The sequence below is a fragment of the Neopelma chrysocephalum genome, unplaced genomic scaffold (genome assembly GCF_003984885.1).
Source record: "Neopelma chrysocephalum unplaced genomic scaffold, ASM398488v2 Primary Assembly neopelma1_24, whole genome shotgun sequence".
NCBI lineage: Eukaryota > Metazoa > Chordata > Aves > Passeriformes > Pipridae > Neopelma > Neopelma chrysocephalum.
In genome coordinates, this window is record NW_020897693.1 from 34,069,147 (window position 1) to 34,096,438 (window position 27,292).

At 39.7% G+C, this 27,292-nt stretch overlaps 1 protein-coding gene across 11 annotated transcripts in view; it reads left to right on the forward strand.

Annotated features, from left to right (window-relative positions):
- The window catches only part of TTLL5 (tubulin tyrosine ligase like 5), a 135,582-nt gene that overhangs the window by 33,808 nt on the left and 74,482 nt on the right, over positions 1 to 27,292 (forward strand). For 10 of the 11 annotated variants that reach the window (XR_003532346.1, XR_003532347.1, XM_027671953.1 and 7 more), the window contains 14 exons: positions 3,523 to 3,604; positions 4,506 to 4,567; positions 5,030 to 5,121; positions 8,024 to 8,065; positions 11,010 to 11,123; positions 11,474 to 11,565; positions 12,160 to 12,222; positions 13,157 to 13,195; positions 14,171 to 14,316; positions 15,263 to 15,575; positions 19,569 to 19,689; positions 21,313 to 21,459; positions 23,644 to 23,744; positions 26,950 to 27,083. Coding sequence is in view for 9 of the 11 variants with exons in the window: in XM_027671953.1 (XP_027527754.1) it covers positions 3,523 to 3,604; positions 4,506 to 4,567; positions 5,030 to 5,121; positions 8,024 to 8,065; positions 11,010 to 11,123; positions 11,474 to 11,565; positions 12,160 to 12,222; positions 13,157 to 13,195; positions 14,171 to 14,316; positions 15,263 to 15,575; positions 19,569 to 19,689; positions 21,313 to 21,459; positions 23,644 to 23,744; positions 26,950 to 27,083 (1,548 nt within the window). In the remaining 2 variants the exon portion in view is untranslated. The remainder of the gene's footprint in view (positions 1 to 3,522; positions 3,605 to 4,505; positions 4,568 to 5,029; positions 5,122 to 8,023; positions 8,066 to 11,009; positions 11,124 to 11,473; positions 11,566 to 12,159; positions 12,223 to 13,156; positions 13,196 to 14,170; positions 14,317 to 15,262; positions 15,576 to 19,568; positions 19,690 to 21,312; positions 21,460 to 23,643; positions 23,745 to 26,949; positions 27,084 to 27,292) is intronic. The other variant, XM_027671974.1, reaches the window with a different exon arrangement.

Consider the following 27,292-nt stretch of genomic DNA (forward strand, 5'->3'; position numbering starts at 1 on the left):
CTGTGTAGTCTCTGAAGCATTAAGTTTGGCAGCATGTTCAGCAAAGCACTATGGCCATCACTATACTCTTGAAAGTCTTTCTCCCTGACACTGACTGGTTGCTGCTTTGGATGAAATTGTAGCACAGTTAACTTTTTTAACAACTTCTTTTTTTTCTAACACCTTTATTCATGTTGTCTGTAAGCACAGTTTGCAGGATACCTTTATATAAGGACAGAAAAAGTAGGAAGGAACAAGGGAAGACTTGAATGTCAGTGGTAAAGGTGTAATTCCTTGCATTAGTAATGTCTGTAAATATAATAATGGCCCATCTTCGCGAACGAAGATTTGGGGAAAGGTCTTTTTACCTTTCCAGCCTGCGCAATGGATTTTTTTAGGTGAGTCCTGCATAAAATCACATGATCAGGTTTTTATTATAAAACCAGAGTAGTTGCATGCTCCCCAAATTTTTTTTCACTCTGTGTCCTGTCGTCACTTCAGGTTGTCTCCATTCAGTTGCAAAATATGTACTTTGCAGTAAAGCTGCTTTTTTCCCTAGGGAAGAAGCTGCAAAGACCAGAATTACGGTGACCCCCTAGGAATTGAGTTTATTCATTCTATGCAAAATCGTGAAAAATTTGTTTGCGCTACCATGCTATCACTTGTGACTTACTTTCTAGACTTACAGAGAATAACAAATTCTTTGGGGATATTTTGTGAAAGGGAGTACCAGCGTAGTCTTGGACAGGATTATAAGCTATACTTGGAATACATGGAAGTTTATCAGAACCAAAAAGCTTGAGACTGTATCTCTAGCCTTCCTCTTAGTCTTAAATTATGTCATTTGCAAAAAAATCTCTGGCTGAACTGTTGCTGTTAGACTTTAGTCTGAAGATAGGCCTTCTTTTGGGAGGATGGGAAGCTCAGTCAGCAATGCCTTCTCTATTGCAATTAGAGGGAAGAGATAGGCTGTTCCTGCTGTGTCTTGGCAACAGCTGGTACCTCTCGATATAATTCCAGTCTCTTTAGCAAACTGCAGCGGTGAAACACATTTTGTGGATTGTAGTAGCAAGAGGAGGGGAGCAAGGGAAGGCACTATGGAAACTGGGTATCTTAGTTTCTTTTGTTCTTCTCTTACAAACAACAGTGGCACTTGGTGGGTAGGTGGGATGTCTGTGTTGCCACAGAGTGAAGGGTGTTTTTTTCAGTCATTCTGTTTTCTTTACTCTCTCTGCAGAGGGAAATGGCAGTCCTGCTTAAGTTGGTAATTGCAGAGGATATACTTTTGATCTTGCTATGCTTCTTGTTCTGCCTATGTATTTATTTTTACAAATGATAGTGGAGTTTCACAGTGGAAAGGATACTACTACTTACTTCTGTGTTTAATCTAAGTAGTGTCTTTTCTAAATGTGGAAGAGGGCCAAGGACATGTTTCTAGGTAAACTTCTGACTGTGGAGCACGTCTTTGTGCTAAGTCCTATGTGGAACCTGTGAGGCTTGATTCTGTTGCCAGAACATGAATATTGCATAGCTCCTGATGCCATGAGGTATGAGAGATATCTGTCTAGGGGTTGTAGATTTGACCTAGAATACATAAAACTTGGGGCATTATGGAGCATCAGTGGAGTCTTCTTAGGAGACCGTGAGGCATTGCAGATGACATTAGATGTCTGGTGAATTGAGTCAGCAGGGATACCCGGAAGAGCTTACTGTCCTAATAAACAAGGCAAAGACAAGGGAAAGGAATGTAAAGCTCCAGCAGCATGGTTAGGGCTAGCTGAGGTCAAGAGGTTTCCCATGTGTATTTGTAAAAGTGGACAGAGTGAGTAACTGGGTGGGAAAGATGGAAGTTTAAAGAGCAAGTGATTGCAAGAGAATTGTGTGGGAGAGGAGGACCAGGTCAGAGGAGCCAAAATGTAGCAAAGGTCCTTTGAGGGGCAAAGGGAGGGAATGGCCTGCAGCAAAAGAAGCAACAGCTAGTCAAAACAAAATGCGCTGCTTCCTGACTGAGGCTGGGAGATTGTGGATCAGCAGCTGCTACAGGCCCACTCATTGGCTTCTCTGCCTTGGCCATGAGCTGCCTCTCCACTGGAGTTTTCTATGCCATTGAGAGTCATGGGTCTTCACCAAATCTGAAGTAATATATTAAAGTCATCAGAAGTCTCCCCTGGTCAAAGTGCTTTGCTAATGTTTACACTTACAATCCCCACCTCCTCCTTTTCCCTCTACTGCAGCCTTTCCTGTCTGGGGAGCAAGAGAGCCAAATGTAGATTCAGCCTCATTTCTTTGGAGTGAACCAGCTCTTTAACTCTCTGCTGTTTTGCTTCCCACTCAGTGTCTGGCTACAGAGTCTAGAAAAGTGAGCACGCAATGCTCACTCTGCTGCCATTTCTCCCCCTTCCAAGTCCCCCCCACAGCTCATTAGCTTCCTGTTATAAGATACATGAGCTTCTGCACAGCTGTCTGCATATGAAGATCTTGTCAAGCAGTCCAACTCCCCAGAGCCAGCATCAATGTCAGGCAGGCAACTAAAGGCCAAGGCCAGAATTCAAGGAAAGCAGTACGGCAAAGAAACTCTCCTGCTTTTACTCCAATCACTAGGGAACTGGTTTATTCCATGGAAATCCTCCTATTCTGCCAGTACCCTTTTCTGTGGTGTTTTGAGAAAAAAAAATTGTCTAAGTTGCCCTGGTGATCATTAACTGTATTTCTTAATGCTGGAAGAGGGAATTGCATAAATGGCAACTTCAGATTTATAGTAATTTTTATGTAGCGTCCTTCTTGCGACTCTTTTCAAACTAGAGAGAAGGTGCGTATAGAGTGAAATAGTAAAATCAGTCTTGGAATGAGAAGCTGGCTTCAGTCTGACCTGTGTAGAGCAAAACACATCTAGCAGATGTAATATGTTGTAGAATGTTTCAGAAACTAAAGAAAAAATATTTCTATCGTGGTTTGCTGCAAAGTGGCAAGCTGTCAATAAGCTAATGGGTTGTCCATGGGAGGTTGTCCATGTAGATGGAGCTGCCTAGAAGTCTGTAATCCCATGGGGATATTGCAGAAAATATGCAGGAATAATTGAAAAGAAGCTGATGCTTGAAAGAAGCAAATTTTCTCTAGCTGACTGGAACAATGAATATAGGGATTAAAAAGTGAAGAGGAGAATGAAGTTCCATTGTTTCCAGGATCCAGTGGAAGAAGTAGATTGAACCTGCTGTGTGTGTCAATTCTATGTGAAAGCAAGTAGTAGAGTTTTGCATTACCTACAGTTTGTGGGCAGCAAATAGTTTATTTTCCTATATAATACTTTTCTAAGACTCCTTTTTTGTTTCCTTCTCTCCCCCACAGACAAAATATATTTAATCTTGATTCTGAGGAAGTGAAAATTCCCCCTTGTGGAATGTTATTTGTTCAGCTCTAGAGAGTTCACTGGATTTAACATGAATGACTTAGATAGGAATGACTTGATAGAGACTAGTGTTGGACCTTACCTGAATGCTTAAAGATGCAGTAAGATGAACTTAAGAGTGTCTGCTGTGTTTTCAGAGCTGTATGGTTTTGATGTCCTTATTGATGACACTCTCAAACCCTGGCTGTTGGAAGTGAACCTGTCCCCATCATTGGCCTGGTAAGTGATTTCCAGTTTCATATGAGGACTGTTGCTGGAGATGATTGTCCTTGAAACTCGTGGTCCTAGGAGGGCATGATTTCATGATACCTGCAGATTATTTGTTCCACTGCTGATTGGCAGAGAGGATAATCCTTTGCTTTTTCCTTTGCATAAACAAACTTGTTGCAGCAATAGGTTTTGAAAGAGCCCAGTTGGGATTCCATTTTCTTTTTAATTATTTCCTATTCACAGTCCATCATCATTGTTAACACTTCATAATCTCCCATCATAGATGAATTTTGAAACTTTGCAGACTGTTGTGTGGGATTTCAATCTGCTTGGCTGATAGAAGCTTTAAGGTTATGGAGTCCAAGCAGAGTTCAGTCATTATGTTGAGTATGTAGATGAATGGTCGGGCTCAAATGTTTGACCTAGTATTCTCTTTAGCTAAAATCTAAAGAGTGAGTGTTGTCTTGACTCTTATGCCGACCCTCATGCTCTAATGAAAATTGGGGATTTATTTTTGTAGGTTTCTCAATTATGGTTTTTTTGTGAAAGAGGTGTAGTTAATTGTGGTTTTTAAGAATTCTATGACAGTAACTTTTATCTGCTTCATGAAATGTAGCATAGAAAATGTCTTTAGCTAAGCAGAGCTAAAACAAAGCTGTACATGTCTGCATTAGGACACTAAAAGCTGTGGAAAAAGGTTAAACAGATAATTCTGTTGCTGTTGGATCTTTACCTATACATGTGAAAATTGCCTAGTTTTCTTCCAATGTTGTTTTTGCCTTTGTTAAGAATCAGTACAAAGAATCAGTACAAAGAAACTGTTTTGGGAGATACACTGGATGCTGATGCATTCTTCTCATTTAATGACAGACAAATAATTTCTCTTGTCCTCTGTTGCATGTGGGGACAGTGATGCTCCTTTGGATCTCAAGATCAAAGCTAGCATGCTCTCAGATATGTTCACTCTTGTAGGTAAGTGTAGCAAAAGCTCCTTCAATCCTTCCCTTATTTAAGACCAATAAAAGGTAGGTTTATGAGCTGCATGTTGTTAGATGAGTATAATGGAGGCAAACTCCAGTTAAGGAAAGCAGTTGTATTTAGCACTGGGAGGTGGTATGTGTACACTTCAACTTCAGGATAATCTGTCTGATTGTCATGCGTAGGTGGTATTGAGTCCCCATCTTTGTATTTGAAGACACTACTCTTTTTAAGTACTTGGTTTTGAAGCAAGCTACAGTTTTTATTCAAAAAATGTAATGGAAGGTACAGTTTGGGATTAAACAAAGCAAGGTATGAAAATGGAAAGCATCCTTATTGGTTCTTGGGCAGGGACAAGAAGGTTGTGTACAGACTGAGACTGTGAACAGGAATGCTAGGTTTATATGTCAGGGTTTGCCTGTCCTAAAGTTCTTATGTGGCTCCTGATGCCCTTAGGCTTCGTGTGCCAGGATCCAGGCCAGCGGTCAAACCGGGCCATTTATCATTCAGCCGAATCTGTCAGGAGAAATCCATACCAGAAGATGCAGGTAAGTGATTTTAACAAGCCAGAGCTGAAAAGGATGGCAAAAAGTCATTCTCATTGAAGTTGACTCACCAGTGAGAGAGGCAGTGAGCGAGATTATCTGGATTTCTAGCATAACTACAGAAGAAGAAATTTTTAACTGTGTGGGTGGTGAGGCACTGGAACGTGTCCAGAGAGTTTGTGGAACCCCCATTCCTGGAAGTGTTCAAGACCAGGCTGGATGGGACTCTCAGCACCCTGGTCTAGTGGAAGGTTCCCTGCCCATGGCAGGGGCGTTGGAGCTAGATGATCTTTAAGGTGCCTTCCAACCCAAACCATTCTATGATTCTAAGAGACTCAGGGGATGCACTTCAGTTATGCACCTGAGTTATTCAGCCACTTTCATTTTGTTGTGAGTAACAAGCTTCCAGAACCCTAGAGCTTTATGAATGTCTCCAAGACCTCCTTCTAGGCAGAAAAAACTTCTTGCATTTGAAATTTAAGACTTTTTTTCCCATTCTGTCTTGGAATCTCTCACTTCCTCTCCCATGGATCATTGGACTGAGGCCTCATGTGGCTTGCTGTGACTGCCCATTGCCTTTTCTGCTGAGGTAGTGCTTTCTTACCGCTGTAATGCTGAACGGCAGTTGTTCTCTATCTGGTTTTGGCTATGAAATGGATTCCATAAATATCTGTGGAAATGGAGTGTTCACAAGAGGCAGGAGATCTGGTATGTCACTTGGACTTTAAGCGCATTTCTCCTCAGGCAAATAGGCAAATGGTGCTCCCTGACAGCTGCTGTGAGGGACATGAACATGGCTGAGTAGCTCAAGTTCAGTTAGGAAATGATAGGTCATTTTTGTTCAGTGACAGTGTACCAATACACTGTCCATTTTGGTATAGGGAAAACTTACAGAAGTTGCAATATTTTTTTTTCTTGTAAAACTCAGTCTTTAGTCACTGGGAGAGAGATGAATAGCTGGTAAGATGGGATTTGAGTATCTATAGGATGCGTGTCTGAGTCCAAAACTTCTAAGGCCAATTTAATAGATAGTGTTTTAAGTACAGATCCCTCTGACTGTAAAGGTGCTCTTTGTAGCAGACAAAAGGTACATCAGGTAAATTAGGAACCATTCCAGAAAAAGTACCCTTCTCTCTTAGAGTAATGTGATCAGATCCTGATGATTTGACATCTTTTATCTGACAAAAATTATACAAGACAGGCTCAGAAAATTACGCTGCTGGGAAGCATTGAATTTTAAGGAGGATTTGAACTTTATTTTGCTTAAAAAAAAAACCACAAAGAGATGTAAAGCCTGGCCAGTTGAAGTGTGCAAAATTCATATGAGAAAGCAACGGTTATGAAGTGGGATTAATTTATCTTTTGGGACAGGTGTCCGCATTACCTATGTTTAATAGGAACAGGCTTATAATCTAGTGATAAAATTTTATAGCATGTTTTTCTTATGTACCTAAATGGAGATTCCATGGCTAAATAGGTGTTTAGATCTTCCCACTGTTCAGAAACGTTTTGGCTTCTTCTTTATCTCAGATTGTTGGATCTTTGATACCTGCTCCCATTCTCAGCTGCAAAGGGCACATTGAACCTCTTTTGTTTTTCTGTCCTCCTTCATGAAGTCTTGAGTTTTGATTGTTCACACAGACCGTCTTTAATCATTGTAAAATTGCTGCTTGGGAAAGAAATGCTGATACCAGTGCTCTTGAGAGACTCTCTTGAATAACTATCCTGAGATAGTTATTCTGTTTTCTGGGTTTCACCGGACTGAACTGCAAGTTTCTTGTGCAATTCCTTTAGTTTGACTCTCTGAGCATTTCTGCCTCTAGGGAAATGAACAATTTAGCTTCTTCCTTTGTAATCTTGTTGATTTGGGTTGGAGCTCTTTCAGTTAATTGTAAGCAATAAAGGGGCCTTAACCTGTTTTGTATAGACCAGCTGTAGAGAAGTAGTACAGCTGGAAATGATAGTTAGGTCTCTTGAGAAGCCTTTCTTACACCATTTGCACCTCTTGGGCATTAGAGAAGAGAAGACAGCCTGAATACCACTGAAGACAAGAAAAATCTAAGCTCTGATGATAATCATTTCCTTTTGAACCTACCTCTGTCATTAAACTGGTCTTGCTTGTGGACCTGATGCCAGATCAGTAATACAGGGTACTTTCTGATATTCTGATGATGTTTCTGCACCTGTTTCAGAATGTTAAATAGTATTTTGTTTCTCCACAAGAACTGGAATATTGTTGAGCTATTTAAGTGGAATTTCTTGTGGAATTTCAGGATTATTACTTTTTTAAATCCTCTGTTTTATGAACAATTCTACTAGACAGCATCTGTTTCTGCTTAATAGATAGCTATTAAATATTTTTATCTGAGTGACTCTCGTCTTACAAAAATATCAGTTTTGGTCATCATAGCATAGTTCAGAGCTCTTTTCTGTATGCTTTTGAAAATTGCATGTCCAGATGCATTCTGCACAGCTGAGCACATCTGAGGTTAGGATTAGTGCTGTGTTTGGAATGGGGACAGGATACGTTTGTGCAGGATATGAGGAAGATCTGAACTGAGATGGTAGAAGTAGTTAGCTATATCTCTGGACTTCAGTTATCATAGAATCGTAGAATGGTTTGGGTTGGAAGGGACCTTAAAGATCATCAAGTTCCAACCCTTATGCTGTGGACAGGGACACCTTCTATTAGACTAGGTTGCTCCAAACCCCATCCAGCCTGGCCGTGAACACTTCAAGGGATGGGTCATCCGCAACTTCTCTGGGCAGCCTGTTCCAGTGCCTCACCACCCTTTGCTTATATACTGTTTTGCTTAGGGTACTTGTCACTCCTCTGTTACTCAGGCAAGGATGATGGTGTCTTGGAGAACACAAGGTTTTTATTTTTTTTGTGTGTCTCTTGCAGCGTCCTGCATCTGCACAGTCACAAACAGCAAACACCAGATTGGTAAGTATCCTTCAGCTCCCAGCACCAATATGAGGGACGCAATTTCAAACGTTACCTTGTACAATGCTTTGGCACAATTAGTCCCTAACTGTATTTTACAACTAGAATAGCCTGGTGCGGGGTGGAGGAAAGTCAACAAAAGAAGACCGACCGACATACGTTTCCATGTGGCAAAAGCAAATGTTGGAAAATATTTAAAACACTAATAGCAGCTTAAAAAAAAAAGTAGGTGAGGTATGCTGAGAGACTACAAGTGTTTCTGAACTGCATTTTAAAGAAATTGATAGAGATGTTTAAAGATAAAGCTGTCACTGATCATCAAATGATGAAAACACTGGCAGCATAGTAGGTAGGCCATTGAAAAGGAAAGTGCAAAAACCAATGAGAAACTGGTAAAAATAGCAGCAAATAGGAGTGTCACACCAAAAGGGAGGAGTAGGAATTTTTGTCTTGTGTACTGTAGGGGATGGAATAAGTCTGAATGATAAGGAAAGCACAGGTGAATCTGCACAGAAAATTCAGGTGGCCCTATGAAAGAAGTAATAATTTTCTGTGAGACAGTCATCTGAAGGACGCTGCAAAAATTTGAGAGTGAACTGGGTTAAAATAGAGATAAGAAGGATTTCTTAAAGTTAATGGAAAAATATGGACTGTTGTTAGCATAAGTCAGACTGATCTACCTTTCTAAATGTCATATTTGGCACCCTTCATGCAAGCCATATGGACAAATCAATGATAGTTTACAATTCTAAGCACCTGGCTGTGTGGGGAAATGGTAGGTATTATTTTGCTGCTGGGCTTCCTGCATGAATGTAATAGGAATTTATTTTAATTTGTTTTTTTATAAGGTTTCCCAGCAGGAAGGGAAGGTAGGACAGATGGAATCATCTTGAGAACCTAATTCGTTCTATGCACTGCTATTTATGTCATTCTGTGTAAGTTTAGCTGAGGCTTAGCGGAAAGAATCTTATTGAATAATGAGGTTTTGTATGGAATAGGAAGGATCTTTGTGCCAAGTGCTGTCAGTGCTTAGTAAAATTAGAATAATGATGTGGGAACTAGGGATACTTGCAGAATTTGGAGATATACCAGAGCGGTTGGATTTATCTATACTTCTAAAGATAAGCTGGGTCAAAGAGGAAACAAGGTCTTTGTGAAGCTGGAGACATTTCTGTGCTACAGCCAGAGGGTATTCTGTAGTGAAACACTGAAAAAGGTGTTTGTGCAGGAAGCCCAGTAAAGTTAGAGTTTTTCTCTAGCATTTTGACAGCAGTGTAGTTTTGTTCTCAGGTAGGAGCCAGAGCTGCCAGTACATAGGCATATATTTTCTGTTTGTAATCAATGAAATCATCTCCATTGTGTTCAAGTGTTCCTTTAGTAAAGTAGCTCATCTAATAGGATGAAAAATTTCTGTAGTATTCTCTTTGAGCAGCAGTTCTCACATGACGATGATTGTTATAGTAGTGCCAGGAAATGGTTTTTAAGAGAAGATTACCTATCGGGAGATTTCAGAGGAAGCGAAGTTGTTGAGCTGTTGATTTGAAATGGAAGAAAGCTTAGGAAGAAAGACTAAAGCCTTTCAATTTAGTATCATCTACAGCATCAGGCAAACCTGTTTGATTACTGGCATTTTTATTTCTTCTGCAAATGCTTGTGTCTCCTGCCTTCTCTTCCAGGTTGTGTAACTTTCTCTTATTTTTTTAAATCAGTTTTAATTAGACTTAACAATGTTTCAGCTGGCACCGTCTATGTCTGTTTTATCTTTGGATCTTTCTGTACCAGTCACTGCAGCGTAACCTATTCTAGTGCAATGCCTGTTGCTTTTGCTGTTGCTTCATCTACAGATTGCATAGCCACTTGCAATATCTAATGAAACAGAGAGAATGAAATTCAATTCCAATAGTCCTTACAAATAAAGATGCAACCTGATCTTGCCATGGATTTTATTTGTACCTGAGTAGTATGGAATATTCCCCTGGACTTATCCAGCTTAAGGTTTCTGTCATTTTTTTTCTCTTTCTAGATTAAAAATGCCCTCTGTGCATTCTTTGCTCAGTTTAGAGCTAAAAGAAAATTTGAATTTGGTATTAATGTCTGAGACCTTCTCAGCTAGAGTCTTGAAATGCTATTTTTAATTAACTGAGCCTTAAGGCTAGCTTAAATGTACTTGAGAACAAGTTCAAAGATTTCAGTCTTGCTCAGATTTGAAGATTTTTATAATCCTGATAATTTGAAGACATTTTGAATTCCTGTCCTTTTGTTAGAATTGGTCACGACTGCCCATCAGGTTAAGAATAAGCTTAGTGAGACTGTCTGCAAATTAGGTATTTTCTAATTTTAATAAATTTGCACAATCATGCAAATTTGCATGATGTGTCTATGTACATATACAGGATCTATCTCTTAAGTGCAAGAAGCAGTAAGCTGACATCCTAGCAGTATAGTTACAAAAGAATAACAGGTAGTGATCTTTTCCCTGCAACATTTATCTCATCAGTGAATTACATTTCTGTTGTTCTACTGTAGCTAAACAATTAGAACAGAGAATCAGGGTTCTGGTACCATTGATGTGTGAATCTAAATGTATTTGAAGCCTGTGGATGCTGGCTCTAGTGCCCCATTGGTGAGAATTTTTCTGTATGACATCCTGACTTTGCTGCTTTTGGGTATGTCTCATGTTTTCCTGGAAGGGGCCAGGGGTGTAAATATTGGCGCCGATGCATGAATTGCTGTGCTAAAATCTAAGAATGTGAATGCTCACACTTAGTGCTGTCTGGGGTGTGGACTCTTCAACAGCTGGAGTGTGGAATTGTGAATTCTGGCTGTTATGCTCTGGAGTATAGATCCTGTTGGGAATGGGGTCCTGGAATTTGAATGTAATGTTTTTTAATAAGAAAATATAGAGAGGAAAAGAGAAAAATCTGGATTCACACTGTCTCTACAGCGTACCCGTCCTCTGTCTGCCAGCGATGCTGAAGTTAAAAGCTCGATGCCCTTAGGCAGGGAAAAAGCAACAGGAAAGCATAGCAGCTCTGTGGTAGGCCTGTCCATGGAGGAGGTAAGTAGACTATTATATCGCTTTTATTTACCTTGGCTTTCATTCAGTATGTGGGGTTATTTGCTCAACAAAGAGCAAGTGCGTGTGTATGAAAAACATGACAGAAGATGTATAATTTTAAAAACAGAATTGCTTGCTTTTACTGCTGGTACTGTCCTTGCCCTCAGTTATGCCAGGTATAATATATGCTTGAAGCAATGATAGGCTCCTTTGGAATTTAAACGCAAGACAAAATTGCTTAAGGATGTCATATGTACCCAGCCCGTTGGCTGAAACTCTGAGATTTTCGTAAGGTTCATTTTTGATTTTATCTGTTTTGCTGGCTATTTTCTTTCTTTTTTTTTTTCCAGATAAAAGTTCTTAGGCGAGTGAAAGAGGAAAATGAACGGAGAGGAGGCTTCATCCGGATATTCCCTACCCCATTAACATGGGACCTTTATGGGTAAAAATAACAATCCAATAAGATAGCACTAATGCTCTGCATTGAGGGATATTCTGTGTTGGGTATATGTAGATCAGCCATCCTGGTAATCAAAAAGACATATTGAAAGTTTTGATAGAGCTTATTTTAGTGTTGAGGAAGCTTTTTTCTGATCCCTTGTTTTTATCAGGTGCTGCTTTGCCTAACTGCATCCCATGGAAAGCTGTCAAACATTGCTTCTGGTGTTGCTTTTCTGTTAGAATAAAAGCGTCTTCCCTTCAGATAATCCATTATGACTATCTACTTTTACATCCTAGAGCTGTACTCTTGTCATTAGGCCCTAAATGCCATATAGGACTCACTCACTCTGAAAGGGATACTGTATTAGACTTTTCTAATTTTATTTTTGCAATCTGTAATGTTTTCTGTCTCTTGCATCACCAGGAACTTCAGCTGAAAAATGATAGCTCTCCTCTTTTCCTCTTTTCTGTTATGGTACAGCATGTTGTCTGAATCCAGTTCTGGGATGTTTCTTACAGGTCACTTATTTCTGTGTTATGCTGCCTTTCATTATGTTGAGCTCTGTCTTGATAATCCTGTATTTTGTTTTTCTAGATCCTTTTTAGAGCACAAGACATCAATGAACTACATGCTGGCTACACGTTTGTTTAAGGACAGGTAGAAAGCTTTTCTGTTTGGGAGAGAGGTGAAGGGCATAAACATCGTGAAAAGGATTGATTCATCACTTATCCAATGTTATAAACATCAGTCTGTGATTTACAGGGGTGGTGATAGTTGCTCATCTTTTCTGGGCATGTGAGGTGACTGTGGAGTTTCTCATATTTATGTGTTGTACTTCTGAATCCAGTGATGCAAAGGACAATACACAAAAGTCATGGGAATCACTGGAGCACAGAGATTACTATAGACATGAGAAAACTTTAGGCACATAGGTTTCACTATGAAGGGATTATGGGTCTTTGCTTACCTTTTGTTTCAAATTTCAAGTTACATTAGAGGTTGTCCTCATGTAAAGTAAGCACTGAAATTGACTCCTCCAATGGTTTAGTATCCCTATGTCTTGATCTGTGCAAGCATGGTTTGATGCCTCTTTCTCTGGGCTGTGCTTGGGTGGAAAAGACAGTTCATGCCACTAGCTGAACTTCCATTGAGTCGTACGCAGTATCTTTCACTCTGTTTAATACCCTTCCTTCTCAATAGTTCTTCTTACCCAAATTTGAGATCCAATATAAAGTAATTACCAAGTAAGGATAAGGAGGCTGAAAAAGGACACAATATCTGCAGAAGCTCTTTCTGCATGAGCAGTGTACAATTTTTTTTTTCTCTGTGTACATTCAGGGATGTGTCTAAAGAATAGTTCCAAATGACGCCTTCTCCAACTTAAGCCTGAAAAATGTAAGCATCAGTTCTAGTACAGCTGCTGAGATTTCCTCTTTTGGAGCTCTTTTTTTTTTTTCCCTCCTTTAACAGAGAACTCACAAGTGATTCTGTAAATTTGGTCCTTTCTTTGTACATATGAAAGACTATGTAGGCTTTTTAATCCAGGCTCATACAGAATGGAAGGTAATTTTTGATCTTTTTCCCTTTATAGGGGCAAGATGAAAAGAGACTTCATCACTGGAAGATCCCGGTAAATGGTTTCTTAATTAAATAACTTGTACTTTGTAGGACTTGTTCTAAATTTAGATTTGCATAACTTCATCCTTCAACCTGTGGGTCAACACCTTTTCTACCTGAAATCCATGAAAATAATTTTAGAAACATAAGTACAGTGAGAAAAGAATATACCCATATGTGGAGAGCTCATGTTGGATTGGACCTTAAAATTTCTCTTCTTAGACTTCCCACTTTGGAATTCCTGCCATATTTATAAGCCTCATCATTGAGTTCTCTCAAAAGATCCTGTAGTGCGTGAGGGTTTTGGGCTTCATGTACCCATATATTCATATACCCATACTTTGTTAGATCTAAAAGATAAATGAAGCAACAAGAATTTTCTGTCGATGTTTACACTTAAATCATAGAGAGCATTTTTCTGGAACTTTGTGCGCTGGCAGAAAGTTGTTACTCTTGTATGTTTTCCCTAAGAAATCTGGCAGAGCTCCTTGTCCCTTGGTTTAGGCAGAACTTGTAGAAAGTTTGACATTTTCCACTTAGATTATATTAAAATTCTTATTTCTGACCAAACAGTGAAGAACAAGCTATCTACATAAATGGTTCAGATGACTGGACTGAGGTCCATGTGCTCTCTTTCCATTCCCCTCCATTGTTTTGTACTCTTGCAATTCAGTTTTCCCTATTAATTGTGCCTTGTAGTTGCTGCTGATTTCCAGCTGCTGATGGACAGATACTACTCAATCATGAAAGCATGACACTAGATAAGTGTATCCTGGGGCTTTGAGAGATGATGTTCTGTAAAGTACTTGCAAGACTCTGCAGACATTTGTAGGCTTAAAAAGAGCAGAGTTAGACTGATGATAAATATTTCTTCCCTGTATCAGGAAAGAAAGTTTCTTGAAGAAATTTGATCTACTAGGTCTCTTGTATCATCAGGAAGAGAAGTACAAACAGAGATTGAGGGATGTCTCTGTACTATGCTTCCCAGAGCAGGTCTTAATGGAAGGCTGGATATGAGGATGGAAACTGTGGACTCTCATGCTCTGTTTTATGAGAGAAAGCTTGTTTCATTGGAGTTACGGAAGCGTCGGCGATGTCATGGCAAGGCTAGAGCAGCACAGACGAGATCATCAGGTATGCATGGCTAGAGTTTTAGATGAGCAGCTAGTCAAAGGAAAGCAAGTAAAAGACTTATTCATTTGAAGTGTGTGTGAATGGAGTTGTTCCGGTTTCAAGTGTTAATAGTTTTCACTTCATTCCTCTTCTGAGCTTCTTGTTTTATAGTGCCTAAAATTTCATTCCCACCTTTCCACATCACTGTGTATATGATTAAAGGGCATCAGTACTTGCTTGGAGCTGAGCTTGTGGTTACATTTTGGGTAAAAAATTCAACCGTATGTGTGCCTCTGTAGTTCTCCAGCTTTTCAGAGAAAGATGGGACCTTGCAGATTGGTTCTCCTACACAGCAGTGACGCTAAGCTGTTGGAAAGAGAAATCCTTCTTATCCAAGCAGATGTTAAAAAAACTTTAAAGGGTACAGAGGTGAATGATCCTCACAGGTGACTGTTCCTGAAACCAGTATCTAAACTCTTTCTAGTAGCTGTGTGATACTGACTACAGTGGGAGAGATTGTACGTTAGAAAATTATTTTTGCTGCTATGTTAAGGTATATGATCTTTACTGACACATGTGGAAGTTTAGATTTGTAGCTTTGGTTTATTTGATACAGAAAATACAAAAAATGAGTGTATGTATATGTTAAGTATGGGTCAGTACATGTCAGTAAACATGTAAGAACCAGGATAAAATATAGGAAAATGCCTTTGTCTCTTTGATTTTGTGGTTTTGTTTTTTTTCATTTGTAAAGTTAAAACAAGAATCTTGGTCTGTCTTCTCTGATATTGGGAAAACGGGCTTCTCAACTGTTCAATGCACAAGCAGAAAGACAGAAAGGATAATATAGGGCAGTGATACTTAAGATTATGTTCTATAATGGTGGTGTTCTGTCCTTCTAGCAGAAGAGTTTAGGGGTAAACCAAAGGAAAGTCCTTTCCACTGTTTTTTTTTTTAACTAGCATAGGTGATTTCTCCTCTACTACAGGCACATCAGAATCAACAAAGCTGTCCCTCAAGTCAGACACAGAAGGTGAGGAGGAAGAGGAGATGGATGCAGATGAAGATGAAGAGCTAGATAGAACTGTTTGCTCTGTTTCGAACACTCATGTGAAAAATAAGCCAAAGCTCTCTGACTCAGTGAAAACTACTTGTAAGGAGAGGTTGCCAAAAAAACTTGACAAGAAAACTGGAGATGGAGAAGAGCTGTTTCTGCAAAAACTAGACTCAGAATCTCAGTTTAACTTGCTTCAGATTCTTCAAAAGCATGGAAACCTGAGGTGAGAGAGAGCTGCATTTTGCCTTTAGCTTTGACTTGCAGCTAAAACTGTTTAAAATACAGAGTATGTACATTTACTGCCACGTTTTAACTGTGAAGAGATAAGACGTTAGAAAAGGGGCCTGGATTTTTGTCTTACTGTGGGCTGCCTTAACAACTCGTTGGCACAGAAGGGAGATTGTTGCCAAGTCTGACAGTTTACCTGAATGCCTGACCTGCTGGATCAGTAGAAAGCATAACTCATAGTTTCCATTGCTATTCTTTAATCTGGTGATGTAACCTGGGTTTTTTTGTCAATTCAGACTTCTAAAATGTGTCTGTCTTAATGCAGGATGCCTGCTACTGAATTCTAAAATTTGTCTTCTCATTCTTTGCATTTGCCATGAAGTGGATATAGATATATGTTAAATTTTCCAAGAACACTTGGGTGAGAATATGTCATTGCTGATCTCAATGCTTTCTCTCCATAAAATTAGTTTTCTCATTTTTGTTTTTGATAGAATTTTTACCTCTGATAATAATTTCTGCTCAAGGTCATTGCTTGCTTGAGAGCAAGATTAGGAGGTCATTTGAGGGTGACTAATGACTGAAACATCTCATTGCATGTTGTTGAATATGACGTTGTGGAACAGAGTATATTCTCATGCCTGGCTCTGTTGCTTGGAAAAAAAGTGAGGTACTGGAGGAGATTTTGTGGAGTAACACCAACCAGGGTCCTGCTAGATGTTCTGAAGTATGATCCTCCACTTGAATGTGGATGGAAGAACTGTCTAATTGCAGATGGACAGAAAGGCTAACAAGAAAGCCTGATCATGTATATCTGTGTAAGAGGATGTAAGATAAGAAGCAGTATTATGTTTTCTGTGAAAAATGTCCAAAAGTAGAGAAAATAAATGCATCTTGTTGTTGCTTTCTCAGTTTAGTTTCTGAGAGAAATTATGGATTATCCAGTGGGTTTGGGGATTATTCTGATGTCTTATTGTGGCAAGGGCATTTGTTCTTCTGACAGGGAAAACTCTGAAACCTGTTTTGAGGATGAACATAGCAATGCTGTGTCTATATCTACATATATATAGAACTGATTCCTGCCAAGAATGTAAGTTCTGTCTGATGTTCCTGGCAGAATCTTGGTCAGCACCCAGCACTGTTGGGATTCCCCACAGAGGTGTGTAAGGCTTGTGGTTGACCTCATGTTCCAAGACTGTGCTGGGCTTGTCCCCATCTGATCTGTCATTGATGAAAGCTCTGCTTGTGGGTTCAACAGGCAGAGGAGCTGAAGTAATGAAATCTTCATTCAAGAGAAACCAGGCCTGTTCTGGGCAGTTTTTGTAAGCGGTAGGACTTCCTTCTCCTTTAGTCAGCCTGATGAGGAAATTTCTCCATCTTCCACACATGGGGTGTTACTGATAAAGAGGTGACAGTCAAATGAAACTTGTTCCCCCAACTGTGCCATTTCCAAGGAAATAAAATGAAAAGGGATTTATATATTCCTGCATTTAAGACCTCAGGTTTCAATATCCCCCACACGATAGGAGATGCACTGTTATACAAGGACCTTCTTCAGTTTTTAGTCATAGAAGTATCAGGTGCAGGCAAAGAACTGTATCATTGTGCCGATGCTGATAACAGAGGCTCCTTAATTTCTAATTGAACTCCTGATCATGAGATGTTTGAGTTGCACCTAAAACAAACCTGGCAGCCCTATAGACCTCTGAGAGGAAGAACCTTTTCTGATATAGTGTGGCCTGATGTAGACAGTGTTGGTTCTTAGCTAGGATTCAGAGTGTTCTCCTCGTGTTCCACACATGGGGAAAAAGAAGGTACGTGTGGTGACTAGCAGCATACGGAGTTCAGAGGTGTTACTAGGCCTACTGTGCATTCTGGAGTTCACTGAAGTTCCTGGAAGACAGGAATTATAACCAAGTATTTTCATCAGGTTTTAGTTGCTGGTACAGGTACAGCTATCCACAGAGGATGTTAGTTTCAGACTCTTGTGAACTTATCATTTGCTTAGCCTCTCTTTGGCTGGTATGGTCTTCCGGAAGCATCAAAAGTTGGTGATTAAGCAGATGTGTGGATACTTCCAATGTATTTTATTTTAACTTCAATTCTTACCAAAATTGATGCATTGATTGCTCTAAGTGCTACTATGTTGTATGATTTCTGTGGAACACTGTAAACCAGAAAGGCTAAATTGCTGCACAGAGTTTTTAGTGATATTTGAGAGACTCGGGTACATGGAGTTATGAGGATCATATAAGTATCTGTGAATATTCCTAAGAAGCAGAGAACAAGTAGAGAAAATATGATGAGGTTCCTCAGGAATCAGTCTGAGGCTGATTTTAATAATCAAGACAAGAATGACACAAAATGTAGAAATGTGCTAATGAAATTTGCTGATGGAAAAGATTTGGGAGTTATTACCATGAGAGAAAAGTAACGGAATAAGTATGAGAAAAACTGGATGGCCTTGAGGATAGGAATAATATAACTAGGATGAAATTCAGTAGCACAAAGTTGCAAGGGCATGCTTTTAAGAACTAATAATTTGCAGCAGAAATTCTGTCGGCTGGATGTTCATCAACTGGAAATTAGTTATAAGGAAAAATATCTCGAATGCTGGTTGATCACAGGAGGTTTGCAGAGCTCTAGCTCACGCATAAAAGCACCAAATGTGGTTTAGGGTTTATCACTTGACATACTTCTGAAACTTCCTGTGGAGTATTGTATACAGACACTATCACCCATATTCCTGGAAGGTAAATTGTGACTGGAGCAGGCGGGGTTGAGCTGTTAATCTCATCGTGCCACCAGTGTGGGGGCTTTGTTAGAAGACACTGAAAGATGTGGATAGTTCACTCTAATAAAATGAAAACTATGAAGGGATGTAATTGCTGTTCATAAATACATTCAAGGTGGAGAAAGAAAATGCAAATGTAAACTACTCATGAATGAAGCTGGGCTGGGTAGTAAAAGAAGGTTCCTAATTACAAAAACAGTAAGTTCTGGAGTAATATTCCAGGAAAGTAATGGATTCGAAAGTCTAGTTTATTTTGAGATGAAACTTGGTAATTTATTAGAAAATATTAGGACATTGCCAGTGATAGAAAGAGGAATGAATCTGTCACTGGCACTAAAGCTGCTCATCCTTATGAAAAGCTTCTAGCAACTATGGGGAAAACTATGAGGAAGAGCAGAGACTGCGAGAGCAGAATGCTTGAGGATAGGGTTTAGACAATGATGACAATGAACAGAATTAGGTAAAGCTTTCAGCAATTTCTCTCACAACAAATGCATATGCTAAAATGACTGCCATTGTGAGGGAATGAGAAGTGATGTGTCACTCCCAGTTCTTTCCTCAGTTCATGCTCACAGCTTCCCAACATGTTCAACCAGCTGCACAGCACATTTTGCTGATGTTCTTTCATTCTTCAGTGGTGCCTTGCTCAATGAAATTTGGCTTGTGTCCCTAGGCCAGCAGGGGAGGAGCTCACTTTCACAGATTTAATTCTTTCATGACTAATGGGAATTATGGGGCCTTTGTTATAACTCTGGCACCAGTACCAAGCCTTTTGTTTATTTTATGGTCTGTTGTTGTGGTGTTCAAAATGTTTGTGAAGACAGAGGCCCAGCAGAGCCTTGAATTTGGTTTAAAAATACACAGTTTTGCTGATGTTCATGTTACTGCCTTTTGGAGGAGAGTAACTAAGGCTGTAAAAGGCAGGAAAAGCATTCCATTTTTAGAAATGATCTTAGAACTTAAGAGTGTCTGCTGTCTTTTATATCTCCTGGAATACCTATCCCATCTTAGTGAACTGAAGGTCTGCTTGAAAATGCTGGTGGGGGTGAAGGGGTCCCCCTTTATTTGAGCATCAGCATTAATGCACCTAGGAGGTCCTTGCTGACTGCACTTTGGACCATAAGCTGTACCTGACTGCTGTAATTCTTCCCATTCCTACTCTGAACATAGCTGATTGATCCTTTTGGCCCACAGCAAAGTGCAAGCCCGTACGGCTTTCTCTGCCTATCTACAGCATGTTCAGTTCCGACTGATGAAGGAGGCTGGTGACCAGATCCAGAATCCTGCCTGGGCTGCCAAAGAGGATGAGCAAATGGTAAGAAGCTTTGTGTTGGCCAGACTGAAAAACCAAGCTGAAATCTGCCTTGAGAATTTTGAAGTCTGTTCCCATCGTTGCAAGAATAGAAGTCCAACTGAGGTGGTGGTTGTCTATCTTTGTCCAGCTGCCAGTGCTGTATTTTTAATATACAGATAAGGAAGGACTGCTGACTGATCTCAGAGCAATGATAGAGGACACAGCTCTTAATGACTGGAGTGTGATTGGCGTTCACACTGCTCAGATCTTTTGCTGGTTCTCCTTCATTGATTTCTGAGCTTACCTGCTCTTGAATTCTTCTTTTAAAGATTCTTTAAGATGACTTGTCAGGATCCAGTTTCTACTGCGATAAACAAAATATACATCTACTCAAATAGAACAGGTACCCAGTTAAGCTTTTTCTCCTGTGCAATGTTTTACTGTATCCAGACATCTGCACTTAGGAATCTTCCTTGCATTCTAGGTAAAGGAAATTAAAGTAAAAGCCACTGAGAAGAGAAAATAAAAGTGATGAATTTTTTTAGGCAATGTTTTAAGGCCCTATATTTCATGTGTATGCATTTTAAAGAGTGCAGCAAGCCCAGATACCCTCACAAACCTTCCTAAAAGAGCTTTGTACAATAGGCTCTTGAGCTTTCTGCATATTCAAATGTATTTTCACTGAGTGCATGTTGCAGGGAAACAGCCAATGCAGTTCAGAGATAAAATTGCGTGTCAAGAATGATCAGTCAACTCAGTGGAAAATGTTACCTCTGCTCTTTCCAAGTGGAAATTAAAACTGGATTTTGAGAGTCACTTTGTCTGCTGTACTGTGAAAAATAATGTTTAAAATAACAGATCAAACCAGCCTGGAGTAATGGCAGTGAGAGGCAAGCTGTGAAATCCAATAGTTTGGCTGTGAGGCTGCTCATTTATGCATTAATAGAGCTCCTAAGCAAAAGCAAATACAGAGGGGAGACAGAAAGGGTTCAAAACACCCACAAGATGCATCTTGACTTAGGATCTGCCTTGCCATGTGTTTCCCCCACCAGAGGTCAAATAGACATGGTGAGGGATTGGAATTACACAGCTGTAAATGCAGTCATATGTTACTGTGGAGAGGATGTGGCGATAGTATATATATAAAAAGTGATGAAATGAGGCTACCCCAGTGGAGTGATACCTGTGGAGATACGTGGGGATTTCTGGCAAAGATCTCCTTCCCTATGGTAGTGCTGAGAGGGTTTTATGTCAGTATACTTTATCTCAGGCCCCCTTTAACACAGTGCAAGTTCTTCTATGGAAATGGTCTCCTAAGATATTTACAGGTTGTTCTGTGTTGTTGTTGCTGCTTTTTGCTGCTTGTTTTTTTTTCCTTTATCATGCTTTTACACGAGCACTTCTCAAGTGTTCGAAATTCTGACCCACCTCAGGCAAGGCACACCGTTTTCCTCTCCCAACTTGGTTTTGTAGAGCTATACTAAAAACGTGTATTGCAGAATGCTTTTGTCTGCCAGTTTCATCTTGTTTTCTCAGGACGATATCTTTTGTTCTTGCCACTCATTAGCTGCTGTAGTACCTCTATTCTCTTCTCCCCACATCTTGCAGATGGTCCATTGTTAACTACATCTCTCTTGCTTACAGGAGCTGGTGATCCGCTTTCTGAAGCGAGCTGCCAGCAATCTCCGTCAGTCTTTGAGGTTGCTGCTCCCCAGCCGTCGTTTAGGACTAAATGATCGTCGTCGGATCCTAGCTCGCCAGCTGGGCGAGTTCATAATCTGTTATAAAAAGGTGACTAATTTTTTTCTTAATTTTTCTTTTGGTAGCTCTTTTGGTTTCTGTTCTTCTAAAGTGTCTCCTGAAGGCTGTATCAAAGGCACTGTTCTGTCATTTACATGGCCTCCTTGCAGCTGTGCATCCCGTAATGGTACTTTGCTGTTCAAATTGTCAGATAGACAACAGTATTAGTACATTATATATATGCAGTCCAGTAATCATATGCATAAAAAGAAGTGCAGAAATGAAGACGAATTTAATTGGCAGTTTGCTCTTTCTTTGCCTTGTCTTCGATTCTAGTGCTTTGTAATGGCTCTTCCCACTTCTTATTTGTATGGTGCTTCTTTAGAGATAATTTTTTTGTACAGAACATTATGAAATATGTATTTTGCTATTTGTTTGGTATATGGAGGGACTGCTACTTATCTGTAGTAAGGGACTCTGTGTGCTCAGTGTTAAGGGCATGTAGGTCATAATTTAAATAATTTGCACATATTTAGGCGTAGAATATGCTGTTCTTAGCACAGTGGTCTCATGTTACTCCTTGCTTTGCAAGGGCAGCTTCCCCTTTCCTTTACCCTCTAGCATTTCTTTAGTGTTAGAACAAGCATAATTGAAATTTTGCTCTGAGGCCTCCAAGCTTCTACTCATTAGGAGAGAGGATGTTCACTTACATTAGCTAGTCAGAATTGACATCTGGTAACTTGATCTGTCTAAGCAAGGTTGGTATGGAACCAAATCTGTTCCAGGGAGTGCCTTGTATGCCTAATGCTTGCTGAATTACTGTGTTAGGAGTAACCACAAAACACTTGGGTGGCTCTGTGGTGAGTGAAGAATGCAGCTGCTTTGAATATAATTTCCACTCAAATTGTATTCAAACATTAGGATTTTCTGCTAACTCTTGAGTAAATTCACAAAATAAAGCTGTGCAACTGGTAATAAATCAGTGCATAAACATATTTTCTCAGAACAAGTGAGAACATATCACTTGATGTTTTGGGGCATACATGTTTAAGCCACTGAGAGACTGTTAGGCTGTGAGGTTTTTTGATGTCTGATTCCAACATACAGACTTCTTTCATTGACTTGTAATTTCAGATTTAGTAGGGACTCCTACTAGCCACTATGTATCCTGTGTAATGACACAGAAGAAAAAAAATGCTACCTCCAGCAAACTAACTAAAAAGTATCACATGTTGTCCAGAGACTTACTTAAGTAGTGAAGGGTAGAGACATATTCCATATTGGTTTTTTCTTCTCTGTCTTGAGTTATCTTTCGAAAGATGTATCTGACTGTTTTGTTCTGGGAATGCTCAGGGTACCAGCAGGCAGAAATGAAGTGGAGGTCTGGTCAGAGATAGCTTTTAAACTGGTATTGGTAATTTAGACAGGCCTGAAGCTTTTTTTAATGAATAAAAATATTTGTATCAATACAACCACTAGTGTCAGCCAGTTCTACTCGTGTAAAATAGATCATTTGTATCTGAGAGGTTGCTTCCATTTTCACGTGCAAAGGCTTATCACTTACTCCAGTATATTTTAGTGTATAAGTGCATGTTTGCCACAGGCTGGACTGTTTTACTTTCTTAGTTTTTGCTAAAGCAGTGTGGTTTTGGTATGTATATAAGCCCTCAGCAATTGGCTGCATGACAAAAGAGATTAACTCAAGAGAAATACTAGTTTACAGTGGAAAATGTGGATGTCATCAATAGACATCCTTGATTCAGTTTCTTTAATATAATTTTATATTTTTTCCCACCTTCCTGAATATCTGTCTACTTTTGGGACAAATGCTCAAATAAAAGCTGTTTTGAGGAACTCTATTTGTGACATAAACAACAAAAGTAGAGAGGGGACCTAATATCTGTAAATAATGTTTTTAATTTTTTTCTCCTCCATGCTTCCTTATGTCTCAGCAAAGAGTGTATTTGAAGGAACGGCATGTATTTATGAAGGCGTGATCTTTTCTTAGCAAGTAAATTATGTCAGGTGGAAGAATTAAGAGTTTAGTGTATGCTTAAGATGCTGTCGCTGGGGCTCTATTTATTCATGCTCTTGCGCATAGTGAAATACTTATAATTTGGCTCTTTGGAGTTGATGGGTTTTTTTTCTTAGATCCCATGGAACTGTTTTTTGTATTCTTGGAGCTGTAGATATGCCATGGAACATAGAGACACTTACTGATACTGCTTTTAACAGGAAACGGAGCAGATGGTTCAGAAAAGATCAAAAAAGAAACAGGAAGAGGAGGAGGAGGGAGTGAATCCTGAAAGTTTTCAGAACTTTATTACCAAAGCAAGGTAGGAATAGATTTTATTTGCTTTAATAAAGGATCTCCAAGCCCTGAAGATGATGGGGTTATTCTAAAGATGATTCAATGAATCTAAAGGCCTTTAGATACCTTTACTGACTGTAGGACCTCTTCCTGCTGAGGAGTAGAGAACTTGTCTTTTCTCTTGTCTTCCTTCCAGCAACCTAACCCATGTAACATCAGCATCTGGTGCATAGAGAAGGACATACAAAAGATGTTTTGACCATTAAGTAGCTTCCAAAAGGACAGCAGTGGTTGCCCTGGCCTGTGTAGATTTCAGACGGATGCTGGTGAACTAATGGTTTCCTTTTCTGTGACGCTGGAGTAAATACGGCAATACTTTGGAAGGAGAATGAAACTGGAATTGCTGCTCAGATGATCTTGAGCTACTGAGGCCAAACAGTAGTTATGGCTCTGATGCTTAAGTTTCTTCTCTCATGCTTGCTTCCTCTCTTCAGGAAGTCTCCAGGTCTGGACTTCGAGATGAGCAAGGATGGGAGTTAGGCCTCTTATTTGGCCTGCTAAGGCAGTTCAGTGCAAACAGTTACTTTCACAATGAAAAAGCAGCATTTTCTGTCTCTGAACTTTGTCTGCCTTAAAAGAGTCTGGTAGGAAGCACATTTTGAAAATAGTTAAGTATTGGAGAAGAGACTGAGGGGACACTTTTTTGCAGTGTACAACTTTCTCATGATGGGAAGAGGAGGGGCAGGCACTGATCTCTTCTCTGTAGTGACCAGTAACAGAATCCGAGGGAATGGCCTAAAGTTGGGTTAGGGGAGGTTGGGTATTAGAAAGGGGTTCTTCACCCAGAGGGTCATTGAATGCTGGAACAGGCTCCCCAGGGAAGTGGTCACAGCACCAAGTCTGACAGAGGTCAAGATGCATTTGGACGATACTCTCAGGCACGTGGTGTGACTCTTGGGGATGGTCCTGTGCAGGGCCAAGAGTTGGAGTCAATGATCCTTTTGGGTCCCTCTTAAAACAGCATAATCTGTGATTCTGTGAAGTATTCCTTAAAGCCTGGAGCATTGCATGAAAACGAACGGTTATTACAGCTATCTGACTATGGAGAGGTCTGAAATTGTTCAGTGAACTGGAATTACTTTTTCTAAGTCTCTGATTCTTGAGCACAAAAAGTAATTCCTCTTGACTCCATTATTTAACCCATAAATTACTTGCTTATATGGGCAATGACCCCTGTCAATATCTGGACAGGTAGAGTTTACCTGCCTTTTTATGCCCATCTGTTTTCTCTTGGAAGATTGATGGTCAGTGCTGCTTTTTCATGATCAGTTATGAAACCATTATTTCTTTTTCTATGTTCAGATAGCGCTCTTGGTGAATGATTTCAAGTGGGTGATATCTGAGATGTCTTAACTAAGTTCAGGAGGTTTCACAGTCTCTCTTGATGATACATTCTCATGAAAACAAGTAATTTTACCTTTTGCTAATATAATTGATGGAGTCATTACTGCAACAGATTTATAGGCTCCCAGAAAAATCTTGTTGCTTTTCAGATAAAGATGTCTGTGACTTCTGTACACCACAGGATCTACTCCTCTAGCTAGAAATGCATATTACATAGGCCTATGACATGCTCTTGGTTCTCTGACCTTTCTGGCCACTAAAATGTCTGTTGTGTCCTAGTGCAGGTCATTTTCCTTTTTGTCAGAAAAGCTAAGAGGTGGCTGTATGGGACAGAACTGCATACTCTTCTGTTTCCATGTTATTGGCTGTCATGCCATTGTGGCCTGAGGCACAATCTAGGCTGGGGCTGGAGATTTTTGCTGGATCATTTGCCTGAGTGATAAAGAATGGTTTGCCAATGATCAGACAATTTCTGGTGATGATCTTTCTGTTTCTTATTAAATATCAGATATGTTTGAAAACTCTGATATCTGACACTACTTGGCACTGTGCTTGAAGCTTAAATCAGTGAGCTAGTCATTTGGAGCGAAGCAGGGGGGATAGATTTCCACTTGGAGTGTTTGTTCTACAGTACAGTGGAGAAAATGGGTGAAAAATGTTGCTTCTTAATTGAGATTGTCTCATTGACTCTCTAACTTTGATACCACATGGATGGCATTGTGTTTAGTTACACATATGCTACAACCATTGATTCTAAATGTCCTTAGTGCATTGTAAAAGCATATACTTATACTGCTAACTTCACTTAAAAGCTTACAGCACCTTTTCACCAACAACTTCTCATTCTTACATTTTCTTTTCACCTCTATTCTCATTGGTTTGGGAGAAAAGGTGAACTTTTGCAGCATGCCCTAAAGATCCAAAGTTGAATGTATCAGCTTTAGACATTGCTTTTACCAAAGCTCAGGCTAGCTAAGACTAGTTATACGTGTGATATGCAGAGGATATTTTGAAGGATTCTAACTGCTGCTATTCTAATTTATATTCCTGTTTTATGTTTTCTTGTAGTGTTACTGACACTATACTTCGTGCTTTTGGTGTTTGCTCTGCCATATAACTATTCACTAGTGTTGAGGCAACACTATAAAGCAAAGGGAAAGCAAATCAAAACAATTAGAATTACGACTTGCATAAGCTCTAATAAGAATGGCCAAGTAAATGATACTGGTTTGGGACCAATAGATGTTTAGGATACTGGGGCAGTTGTGCTTTCTTCTTGTAAAGAAAATGAGAAACATATGCAAGATTTCTAAGTTTCACAAAAATATCGCCTGCTCTGTTTGTCCTGCAGTTTTGGCTTATTAACAAGCTTTTTCCTTCTCTTTCCTCTTCTCTCCCCACTGCTGAGTAGAAACTACTAATGATGACTGTAAAACAGAGGCTGAGTTCTCTCGTGAAAAGATAGCTGCTTGTTCTAAAGAGCACCTGGGGAAGATTCACAAATTTAGCCATATTCAGAATCTCTCATGTTGACCTGATCTCCCCAAATGTGTTTGGAGTGTTCACTTGTCTTTATTTATCCTGGGAAGGCTTGAATTTTCTACTGCATAAGAAGATGGCATTTCAGTGGGATTCTCAGGTTTAACCAAGGCATGTTGCTTTCCTTCTGCTCTTACCCTGCAGAACTGAGCAAGGCATTAGCTTGTCTGGTCTCACCTTTCTTTTCCACTCACCTCTTGAGTCTCGTTATCACTTCTTGTCTTTTACATGAATGCAAAAAAGCTTAGCATCCTCACTCTACATCCATTCTTCTCTCTTTATTGTAGTGAAAGTGACCTGGAGGAAGTACTGACATTTTACACACACAAAAACAAATCAGCAAGTATCTTCCTAGGAGCAAAATCCACAAGCACAAAACACAGGAACAGCAGTCGCCAGGCAGAGAAGCAGCCCCGAGGTGGTAAGTTTCGCAGGCATTTCTGAGATGATGTTACCAAGAAAAATCCAGTTTAACTTCAGTCTGTGAAAAAAAAACAACTCCTCCGTAATGTTATTCAGTTTTGAGGTTGCATATCTTTTTCTTTTTAACTCATTGTTATGTGAAGACTAGAGTAACTGCACTCCTAACTTTGTTACCTGAAGTGAAATGGAATGAATCTGGACTGGCAA